The 12,581-nt window shown below is 38.6% G+C and overlaps 1 protein-coding gene across 1 annotated transcript in view; it reads right to left on the bottom strand.

The window, feature by feature from the left end:
* The window catches only part of Nup160 (nuclear pore complex protein Nup160), a 358,544-nt gene that overhangs the window by 9,261 nt on the left and 336,702 nt on the right, over positions 1-12,581 (bottom strand). The window contains exon 18 of the mRNA XM_068225252.1: positions 8,378-8,581. Coding sequence (XP_068081353.1) covers positions 8,378-8,581 — 204 coding nt within the window. The remainder of the gene's footprint in view (positions 1-8,377; positions 8,582-12,581) is intronic.

Below are 12,581 nucleotides of genomic sequence, written 5' to 3'. Positions count from 1 at the left end.
CAATTTTGGTGCTTATTTTGCAGTAATTTCAGTATTTATTTCAGTGCTTATTTAATGATTTTTGTGCTAATATTTTGGAAACATCAGTTATGATGCAACAAACTATATTATGCAAAGCAAATATTACAACTAAAAAAACATTTTTACTAATCTTTATTACTGTACCTTAATCTTAAATACACATTTATAGGCACAGACAAAAATAAACCATGGAGTACTTTTAAACTTTGCCTAATCTTCACGACACTGAATGAAAAGACTTAAAACTGTTTCCACATTTGCACACAGCAAGCTAACTCGTCCATCAGATAAAACATCTTTATACACCAAAAACCCTCTCTCACTGTCAATGTTTAACACAGAAAACTACAGTGAACATAAACATTTAGAGGTAAAACTATTGTGATCCTTAAGCATGCCTGTTAAAATACTGCTTATCAAATTGCATTCACTCTTTCCTTCAGCAGATTCTTTTGCTAGGCTTTGTAGAACCTGGTAACCCCGTAAGAAATCTGATTTTGAGACACCATCTAGTATGGCAATGTTTTTCACTTTATCTAACAGAGCGTGTTGATAGAGTTGCAAGAAGAGAAGGAAGATAAAAGAGTTCTGGAGTAGCTTTGATCAATTGTTCTTGCAACTTGGCAAGTTTTCTTTGCCACTTGCTTCATCCTACTGCTGGCTGTTTCTGTCCTCTGTTTACTTAGTCTGGCAAGGACGTTAGTAACTTTTTCATTTAATATGCACTTTTCAATGTTCAACAGATCATGAAGTTTGGGACAGAGCGAATGGACAGGTTGCTCCCTCTAAAGTAGTGATCAACTTTATGACAAATATTCAGTGTTCTTTCAGAAATAGCTTCACATCTTATAGCCTTAGTATTTCCAGGAGTAAGGTCATTAAACTATGCAAGTGCGTATCAATGTGAAATGGCTAAGGGTGTAATTTTGTGTTTATTTTACCTCAATTTCGGTGCTTACTTTGCAGTAATTTCAGTGCTTATTTAATGATTTTTGTGCTAATACTTTGGAAATATCAGTTATGATGCAACAAACTATATTATGCAAAGCATAACACTGTGAAAACTTCTACTAATGCTTGACAGCATGCAACCGCATTCACATTTTCATTTTCTTGCCTCCTTTTCAACTCGAGTTAGCCGGTAATACCTTCCAGATATTCTTCCTTGTAGAGAAAAGACGTCACCCAGAAACCCCAGCAGGTTACAACCGGGGAAGAAAACAATTTGGCTGATATTTCAGCATCTGGATACTTATCCCTTGGGTACCTAACATAACCATGCTTACATTTAGGTGTATTCAGAAAAGCATTTTTGTTTTTTGTTTCAACGATACATTCATTTATGTTTTTAAGTCCCCTGGCATGTATTTTTGCTAGTCCATCGAATTTATGTGCCCAGCACTAGACATGGATGAGAGTTTCTGATAGAACACCCTTGAGTGTATGAACACAAATCATCATGTACGTAGCTCCATCCATTACTAATGCCATAATATTCTTATACCCCACTGAGAACGCTGTGTAAACGTCTACTAATGCTTGGCAGCATGCAGCCGCATTCACATTTTTGAGAATCTTGACTCCTGCAACAAGAAGTGTCAACGCGCTACCGTTCTTCTGAGAAACTTGGAAGAGGATAATGAACACTGCCTCAACCTTTCTGTTCGTTGTCTCATCACAGTGCACAATTATTTTCTTCATGTTTACTGGTTCTCTTAAACTATTTTCACAATCGTTCTTTGCTTTGGGAACATAATTCTTGCTTAGTGTGTTTGCGAGTGGTAGATCTCCAGCTCCCAGAATAAAAATAAAAAATACAAATGATTAGTTGGGTTGAGACTGGATATAACCTATATGCCAGAAATAATAAATTATTTCCTTACCCTCAATATATTTGCTCATCCAACCACACATATTAGGATGGTCAAGCTTATTGAGAGGAATATTTGCTCCCAGGAAGGCTGACACCGTACTATTGATGAAGCCTTCTTGATCTACTTTAACCTTTTTTGGCATTCTCAACACTATCTCGATCGGCAACTGCTTTCTTTTGTGTACTTGAGACAGCATGTTTTTCGTATGAATGTCACTATTCAGGTGTTTGTCGCACGAATCCTTCCTTTGCCATATGACTCCCAAGTTACATAATTTGCACATCAACAATTTTGCTTTGGAATCAAATGCATAAAAACTTTCTCGTGCATATTCTAATGACGAGAGTGCACCGTAACTGTGGATGGTTTCCCCATGAATTGAAATGCCCCAGAACAGATGACAACACAGGGACACATGACCAGATATACTGCACATCAACTTCAGACATGTGATAATCAATACAAGAAGTCCATGGGAAACCAGAATTTGATCCAAAATGGAAGAAAAGTGGAATACTGTATTCACACGAATCATCCCCGCATATCTTTAAAAAAAAAAAAAAAAAAGTAAGATAAGTAATTGGGGTGTGGGTTCTATTTGCGTCAAGGTTGGCAACACACTCCTGCCTCACCTAGTTTTCAATGTTGGCATTAGTTCGCTGCAGTGAGGAGATGACAAATGCGTGGCAACTGAAAGGAAGTAAATGTACAAACTATTATGAATATGTACGAATCTGAACGGGGTTGCTATGATGGGAAACGTGTGTAGTTGTGCATGGGTCCAGTATTGCCAATTCAGCGGTTCTCGTGCTGAAATGGAGGCTTTTAATGTTAAGTTAGTGGGTGTAAATCAACGACAGTGCCTAGTAGGTTTTCTATCGGGTTCTAACTTATAAATAGCTGGAATGTAGCCGGAAATATCATTGCTATTAAATGCAATTTTATTTATCAGTATAGTACTGACAACCCTAAATATGTATTAGTAAGTGAGATTTTATATTTTAATGCTAATGAAAATAAAAAGTCTGCATAATGATGCATCATGGCTTTATTTCTTATTTTTCTGAAAATAAGAAATTGGAGTCTTTCAGGTGTAATCGCCTGTCTCGCTTATTTGCAGTTCTACTTCGGATGACAGGAGAGCCACTGTGTCTCAGTCAGAAGCATACTATATGGTCCTGGTCTCAGTGACCTGTCAGCAGGTGATGACAGCACTTGCCGTCTGGTATGCCGCGAGCCGCCCTTACTCTCCAGGCCATGCTGTCTAGAATGTCAAAGCATCTGGAAATGGTGAAATGAACCTATTTTGCATGTTGTATAATTTGGAAATTCTGTGCATCAATTGAAGTGAATCACGTGTTCGAGAAGGCAACTAAAGGTACAAACTATAAATAGGTCTTTCACGGCCAAAGAAAAGCTGCAGATTACAGAAGATGCAGAAGAAATTGGAAATCGCACAACAAGAAGAAAATACAACTTGGACGAGAGCTGCATTTGTGCCTGGCGAAGAAATAAATCACGGCTTCAGCAAACTACACTGGCGGACAAAATAAGTGGATCATGTTGTAAAAACAAAATAGTCATTGTTAAACACCAATTATTAGGCAGAATTGTTCCATTAATTATACTAAATTTTACATTAAGGCAGTTTCTAATGTGTATTCTGCAGTATTTAAGAAGAATATGATGTTCAAATATCATAAATAAAGGAGCCATTTTACACCCCTAAGGGATAGGCACTCAGTTTGATTGCATCAACTAGCAATATCACCATTTAAGTTTTACGATACTGGGGCAGGAGCTGTTGATGGATTATCAGTGTGTGGCACTATCTGTCACAATGGAACATTTTCCTTCAGTTTCTCTTTCACATTTGACAAGTTAAGTTGCCTCTTAGCTCAGAAGACATTGCAAGACCAACGGCGTTGGTGAATGATAGACGCAGCATTCGTTATGTGGCCAATGCCATCCGTGCATCATATGGAAGCGTCTAGCGTGCTCTAAGACGATTTTTTGAACTCAGTACCTACCACAGACGACCTGGATCAGGCCGTAGGACGTCTACATCTGCTAGGTACGACAGGTTTCTGGTCGTCCAAGTCTTGAGCAAACGCCAGACTAGGGCCGTCTAAGCCAGAAATCGACTTGAGGCAGTAAGAAATGTCACTATGACTGTGAGGGCTGTCAGGCGAAGACTCCAAGAAGCCAAATTGAGCTTAAGAAGACCTGCAATTGGTCCATAACTTAGCCTCCCAGCACAGAGTAGCTCGATTACAGTTTGCGCGTCAACATCGGAATTGGACTATGGAGCAGTGGTCAATGGTACTGTTCACAGATGAGTCACGATTATGGTAGAGAGAGAGTGCGGAGAAGGCGTGGGGAGTGATATTTACCTTTCAACATCTCTGAGAGGTCACCATTTAGCTTTGAGGCCTGGACGGAAATTCTTTTCATCGATGGAGGTGCTCTGAACGCACACTGGGACATCATAAAGGTGTTAACAGAGTATTAACTCCCTATGTTACCTTAGTTGTTGAAAATTTCATCCTGATGCATGGTAATGCACGCCCACATGCTGTTCGCTGCCTGACGGAATATCTATTCAACGTCAGATACAAGCCCCCAACTGGCCAGCTTGCAGTCCAGACCTCAATTTCACGGAACACCTGTGGGTTATGCTTGGTCGAAATGTCTGGCATTGCAACTTTGACACCTTTAATGAAATGCGGGCAATACTACTGGAAGAGTAGACGCTCAACCCCTGGGACATAATCCAAGATCTTCTAGTTAGCCTGCCGCGAAGGATGGAGGCTGTAATCATCACCAGAGATGGTAACACCCAATACTAAAACAAGATAAGTGTAGAATGTCTTCAAGAAATCTTCCGGTGGTATGTTAATAAGTTTGCTCAGTGTGATGCAATGTTAATTTAAGGTATTGACATTTACATAAATTACAGCATCTAAGAACTTACTGGATAAACTTCAAAAAAAGGACTTCGATAATCAGTATGAAGAATGAAGAGCACTGGTTAACTTCATTTTATAATAATATGTTGTAGAAATGAAAAAGCAAGGCTTAGATAAATAATACAGTGTTTGCTTTTAAATTAAAATGAACCACTCATTTTTGTCCGCCAGTGTAGTAGTAATCGCCGGGAATTTCATGAACAGAAAGCAAAATTTCCTGAGATTGAAGCAAGAGAGAGAGAGAGAGAGAGCGAGCGAGCGTGTGTGTGTAACAAACAAAAGAGAATTCTGATGTGCCGTTACGAGTGAAATGTGCTAACTCAGAAACCTATCGATTGCAAAAGAGCTCTGTGTTATGATTATGAGATTCAACGCTAGTTGTGGATGGCTTTTGCGATTTTATGTTCGTTGTGGCTATAGTTTTTGAAGAAGACTGTTGTGTTAAATGTATTTAATAAGTTTATGGAAACGCATCATGACCGTATGATTGATGATATTGCAAAACTAACATCCAAGTTCGCCAGTGTGTCTATTTCGTATTTACATTTTCACTAAATAATTATCCATCATCAGTCGTGTTACTATCCGAGTAAAAAGAGACTACGTGTGAGAAGTGTTTTAGACGTGGAGTGTGACGAATTCGTAAGTAATTTAGTGATGCAAGAGACAACGAATCTTCCGATTTACAGGGAATATAGCCTCTTGCAAGCTCAGATTAATGAAATACCTGTCACATACGTAGGCCTACTTGTTAATTTTCATGGCAAATATATTTTATAGCAGTGATAATGTATTCTTATCATCTCAAATATGTTCAGGCAAAACAGCTATAATCCGTAAATTTACATGTTCATATTTGCGTGAAGATCACGTGGACCTCACGGAGTGATTTGAAAGGTTTGTTTATGCCTACGTTACTCTTTCGATGGAAGGAATTTTAGTTCATTACATTTTTTCAAAATGAGCCTTCCTAAAATTAGGGTACGGGGATTATTCGCATAAATATGGTATTATATGTTGGTACAAGTGAAGAAATTATTAATTACGGTATAACGAGTATTGTAAGAAACATATGAAAGCACTTTACTCTATATTTAATGATATGCTTACAATAAACTTTGTCAGCACTGCTGTATTCGCCTGCAGAACTTGGAAGCCTCGTTATTGTGTTCCAAACTGCGGAATTTTCCGTCCTGTCCACTGCATTTGAAATGTAGCTTTCCTTGATGGATTTCATGATGAGACCCTCAGGAATGCAATCCCATGCATCATTAATCCAAAAACATGCATGTGTGAACTTTGGTCTCCATATTTTGCTTGTAGGCGTCATGTTGTGATTAGTTCTTTTGAGGTTAGGGTTACTCGCTTTCAATTACTACTGCTGCCAGTAAAGATCGTGCTGCTTTTTCGTCGCATACGTAGGCAAATGGCAGCAATTTTTCTAGTCTACACAATCATTGTTTTTGCATGTATTTCGTGGTGAATATGATTTTTCATGTTAAATTCATGCCAATGGCATGATTTCATAATATTGTTAGATTTTGTGATTATTCTAAAATAAAAAATGCATGATTTCCCAACTTCCTTCATGAGATTAATATTTCCACACACAAAATTAAGTTTCCAAAAATTTTGCATTTATCAATAATACCAAAATAACACACCTCTAGTAATGGCTGAAAACCTATAGTAGGATGAAACCAGTTCCAAACAATGTATGATTTGCAGAAGCTGAAGTTCAAAAGAAAATGAATGGAACAACACATTCAAAAATTTTGGACTGAAGATGAGCAAAACAAAGACAGTGGAAATGACCATCAACAGGGACGGAACAAGCTCAAATATATTTCTGGAAGGAGCAAAAATAGAATCAGCTTCCCACTTCAAGTACCTCGGAAACACAATCTCAAAAGACAACATTGTAAGGCAGGAAATACTCAGCAGGACACAGAAAGCATCAAACTTCTACAGTCAAGTCAGAAATCTTCTCTGGGACTGCAAAATACCACAAAAAGCGAAAACAATCATGTACCACACTTACTTCGTACCAATCCTCATGTACGGTTTAGAGACATGTACCCTACTAAACAAAGACTTCAGCAGAATCCAAGCAACTGAAATGAGATTCATTAGAACCATGAACCAAACTACCAGAAAGGACAAGATCAGAAATGAAGTGATGAGGAAAGTAGCTGGTATTGAGGTTCCTATTACCAGTGTCATAAAGAAACGCAGACTTCAATGGTATGGGCACATAATGAGAATGAACAGGGAAAGATCTTCCAGAAAATATTTTGACCTGAATCTCGTAGGAAGAAGACCACAGGGAAAACCAAGAAAATGCTGAATAGAGACTGTAAGATCAGATGTGGAGGAGGGAGGACACAAATGGGAGGATGTACTGGAACAGAAGATGTATGAAGACAGAAGGAGATGGCGAGTGCTTGTACACCACACCTGGCAACCTGGAGTTGAGAAATGATGATGATGATGATGATAAGGTTAGCACAGGACAAAGTAGCATGGTATCCTGCACCCAACTAATCTCTGCTCTGAAGTATGGACAATGTGATATTTCCACATCACGTCTTGTAGCACACTCCAACACTATCATTACCAACAACAGACATACCGATAGCTTTGATGGAGGAATTATTATTATTATTATTATTATTATTATTATTATTATTATTATTATTATTATATATCTTGACAACAATAAGAATAGGTTGATCATTTTTCATACCTTGGAAGCATCTTATTTAATTCTGAATAACAAACACAGGGTGTACCATGCCATTGTCATCTTAATGCTACTTTATGGAAGTGAAAAATGGACTCTACTACACACACATTAAAAAAATTCAGTGCCTTTCACCAGCAAACACCAATTCAACATGAATATCAAGAGAGGGGTTTGTTATCCATATTGTTAAACTCAAGATCTCACCTTAACAGTGTAGAAAGCTGCATCAATTATCGACCTAGATGGATTGGGCATGTCTTGCAATACTTTATTTCTTCATCAAAACTTTTATGGATAATAAGATCCTCAGGTACCTCTTTAATCTATTAAGGCCAACTAAAAAGAACCATGATGGTGATAAATATAAGCCCTTAAATCTTGGAGGCACTTGTAACAGGTCACTTAGTTTGGTGCCAGTCTAGACCAAATCATCCACTCAAACGGGCAACAGTTTCAGGATATTCATAAATTGGAGATATCTGACATAAATTAATAAAGATAAGGACTGAAACAAATAGGCAGGAACAATGGCAGGAAGATAATTCCAGTCTGATCTCTCATTTTCATTCCAATAATATCCCAAAATAATTCATTGCACGAAGCTTTGTTAGCCATCATGAGCCTACATTTTGATGCTAGCTGGAATTTCATACTACTGCCTTGTTTTATCAACTGGGTTCTACCAGACACTCAATAACTTGCTTGTGGCAGAATTTTCCAACCTACAATATGCTTCCATACTTTACATGCTTTACTGCAAAACTTACCCCACACATCATTCTCCTTGAGCCATGCCCAAGTTTCTTCAGCATTTTTCAGCCCTTGCTTGGTCATGTCAACACACGCATGAGCAAGATGAGCTAAGATGGGCTCAAACGGAAGCGAGAATTGCTTTGCTATAGAAAGAGCCACTTCATATAATCCAGCATTGGTACAGGCAGTAACAACCTCTAAAGGAGAAAGCTGGGACACTGTAACAAAACAATCACAACATTTAAAGAGCATATACAGTACATATGAGTAGCAGTCCTAAAATCAATTTTGCATGTCTGCCACTATGAAGAATTTCACAGTGAGTACCAAACAGATTAACCCCTTAACTGGGTACTAAATTCTCCAAATGCACAACCTGTCTTGGGTATATTTTTCCTAATTTGCCAAATGGAAAGTGTTTTGTTATCAATAGGCTGCTCAGAATATTGTTCAACCAATTGGCTGCTATATTGTTGCATTATCCCATCCAATCAGTTCATTGCACTCCGCAGAAAATTTCACTGCATTTACTTGCGCCAGGACCAAATATTTTTGCTTCATAAGAACGACCGCAATATAAACAGCTTCCCACCTGATCTAGACTAAGGAACATAGGACAAATGCAACAGGAGAAAAGGAACCCGGGTCAATATAAGTATTGGAAAAGGGCACATAAGTGGCAAATAAAGTATCTCTTTATCTTAACGTAAAGAAATAAATGAATACTGGATTAAAGCCACTATATATTTATTTAATGAAGCCGAGCTTTCAGCCAAATTGCATTGGCCTTCATCAGGGCATGTTAAGCAGTGAACAAAGTAATTCTAAGGAATGTGGAAGTCATAACCGTACTATTCACGGCTTACCCCACTAATTGGACTCAAGAATCATTGTGCTGTGATTTACCGCCCTCTGTCGACAGGCTCGTGAGTGCGTTCCGCTGTTCCATGGTGGTGTTATGCATGTTTTTCTGTAGTACAGGTCTCCATGTATTTGATAACTTGAAGCCGTCTTCCCTGTTGATGTTATTTGGGCACAGCTCTATCCCTATGGCTTCCCTTACCAGTCGAACATTGAAGTCTTTTATAGGCGCGATGACCTTTGCCTGGTCAAAGAGGATTTCACCACAGACTGGAAGCTCAAATCCCTGTTTCGACCATTCAAAGAAAAACTACATCTTGAAACACCGGGCGTGTATGAAGTTCCATATGGTTGTGGTTGCTCATATATTGTCATGACGAAAAGGCTTGTCAGCACCAGGGTGAAAGAACACATCAGGGTGGTAAAGAATGTCACTCTTTCATCCTCCATGCAGAATGCCATAAGCCAGTCTGCCATAGCAGAACATTTCTACAGTATAGACCATGACCAGGCGAAGGTCATTGCACCTGTAAAAGACTTCTATGCTCGACTGGCAAGGGAAGCCATACAGATAGAGCTGCACCCAAATAACATCAACAGGAAACACGGCTTCAAGTTATCAAATACATGGAGACCTGTACTGCAGAAATACACGCATAACATCACCTTGGAACAGCAGGACGCACCCATGAAACTGTCGACATAGGGAGGTGAATCACAGCTCGACAATCCTCGAGTCCAATTAGTGGGGTAGGCCGTGGATAGTACGATCATGACTTCCACGTTCCCTAGAATTTCTTTGCTCAATGTCAGAGGCAGAAATTAACATGCCGTGATGAAGGCCAATGCAATTTGGCTGAAAGCTCAGCTTCATTAAATAAATCTATATAGTTGCTTTAATCCAGTATTCATTTATTTCTTTATGTTAATACAATGAGCCACAAAAACCTACGTTCATTATCTCTTTATCTTCTTTCTTTCTCTTGTCCTTGTTCTTTTGGGTTCTTATATCAATCCTTGTCTCTTCATTCTGTTACTCCCTCTTTCCACACTGACCTCTTATTGTGTTTATCCTATTATGTGTACCTTTTCATGTATCTATCTATATATTAAAAACAATACTGATTATCTATTTTTCATTTCACATGACCAATTACACCGGCCTGAAGGGGGGGGGGAGGGGAATATTTTAAAAAATCTCTCTTCAGCAAAAAGGATGAAGAGGTGATTTACCCTAATTTAGGTGTGCTGATTTCAAATATGCAAACCATTTTTGCCTATGACGTACAGTTTTTTTGCTATCTGAAATCCAAATTTGACATACTGTTGTAATTTTGATAGAAAACACTATAATAAAGAATATATATAATTTTAATGGGACATAATCAAATTGCAATGAATATACAAAAAAATACCATGTTCATTGCTAGAATGTATGAATCTCACTACAAGAACACTATTGTTTGCTGCACTTTGATGTGAATGAACGCTGTATTGATTTGTGTTTGTGTTCCTCAGTAGTGTTATCTCGCACAGAGACCAACAGTAATCAGACATCATGGAGACGTCCCATCGCCCCTGATACCTTAGTTCCATTTCTTTTAGATCCGGCCGGGCTGAGTGGCTCAGACGGTTAAGGCACTGGCCTTCTAACCCCAACTTGGCAGGTTCGATCCTGGCTCAGTCCGGTGGTATTTGAAGGTGCTCAAATACGACAGCCCCGTGTCGGTAGATTTACTGGCACGTAAAAGAACTCCTGCGGGACTAAATTCCAGCACCTCGGCGTCTCCGAAGATCTTAAAAAGTAGTTAGTGGGACGTAAAGCAAATAACATTATTATTATTATTATTATCTTTTAAATCCTGATGGAACCGCTCGCCATGTTCCTCGCTGAATGCTCCTAAATTTACAGGAAAATAATCCAGACGACTGTGCAGGAAATGTAATTTTAAGCTCATGCGGCAACCCAATTTCTGGAAGTTGTACTGCATGGTTTCCACAATATGTTGGGAGTTGACATCTTTAACATAACCCAGGAATTTGCTACAAACATCCTTGAATGATTCCCATGCCAGAAGCTGTGTTTCGTTCATCGTACTGAATGTCGGATCCTTCCTAAGCTTCCAAATTTGGAGACCGTCAAAAACACCTTCCTTAATTTTAGCATCTGACAGTCCTGGATATTTCTGACAGAGGTACCGAAAGCAGGGATTGCCTCTATCCAAACTCTTCACGTACTGCTTCATAATTCCCAATTTAATATGTAAAGGGAGCAATAACACACTTTGAGGATCAATTAATGGACTATTTACAATGTTTTTTTCTCCAAACACAAACTGTTTCCTCTTGGGCCACTCAGACACGAACCAGTGATGATTCCTGTCCCAAGAGTCCCACTCACACAGAAAACATGGAAACTTTGTATATTCTCCTTGCTTTCCTAATATGATACTGTACATTTTAAAATCACAGTACAGTAACCATCTGTCTTCAGTGTAGTTCAGTTTCTGCAAGACCATACATAAATTGTGACAGTTTTCACGAAGAGATGTTAAAGAGGCGACTGGCACTGAAGCAAGTTTATTTCCATTGTGCAGAAGAACACCTTTGAGACTTCTTTTACTGGTATCAATAAATAGGCGCCAGTCCTTTGCTTGGTAAACAGATTCAAGACGACGAATCAAGCCAGGGATATCACAGCAAAACACAAGTTCGTCTTCGTGCACAAAAAACTGCCGGAATTCTTCCTTCTGATTTCTGTAACAATATGAATTTGTCCCAGGAAGTAAAAAATTTCTCATTTAATCTTGATCCTAAAAGTTCACTCTTTCCTTTAGTGAGGCCTAGGTCATGCACCAAATCATTTAAGTCACACTGATTAAAAATACGTGGAGTTTTAGCTTCAATATCTGGTACAAAGGTATCATCATCACCATCCTCTGCTCTTGAAGATGACAAAGAGACACACTCTGGTAACTGTATTGGTGGTTTGGGAACAGGAATATTGGATCCATGTGGTACAGGGGTTATGGCAGATGGAAGGCAGGAATACACAATGTGCTTTATGTTTTTCATATTGAACCCAGACACTTCACATATACAAAAATAACATTGTATTGACTAGGTGGAAAATAAATAAATACTTAATTGTGAAGCCTTTGGGATTTTGAATGGCATTGACGGCAACAACCCATTTTGCCATTGCCACAGGTTTTCTACACAGGTTTTACACACAATATGGGGGTGCGAAATTCTTGTCCTGATCACCTAACTTCATGTTAAAATATGCCAAGTACAGGCTTTTTATAAACGGCTTAATATTTCGCTTCTGGCCTTATACTGGCCACATATTTAACA

The sequence above is a fragment of the Anabrus simplex genome, chromosome 1 (genome assembly GCF_040414725.1).
Source record: "Anabrus simplex isolate iqAnaSimp1 chromosome 1, ASM4041472v1, whole genome shotgun sequence".
Classification (NCBI taxonomy): domain Eukaryota; kingdom Metazoa; phylum Arthropoda; class Insecta; order Orthoptera; family Tettigoniidae; genus Anabrus; species Anabrus simplex.
The sequence above is the reverse complement of the archived record's forward strand: the minus strand, read 5'-3'. Positions and strand labels throughout refer to the sequence as shown.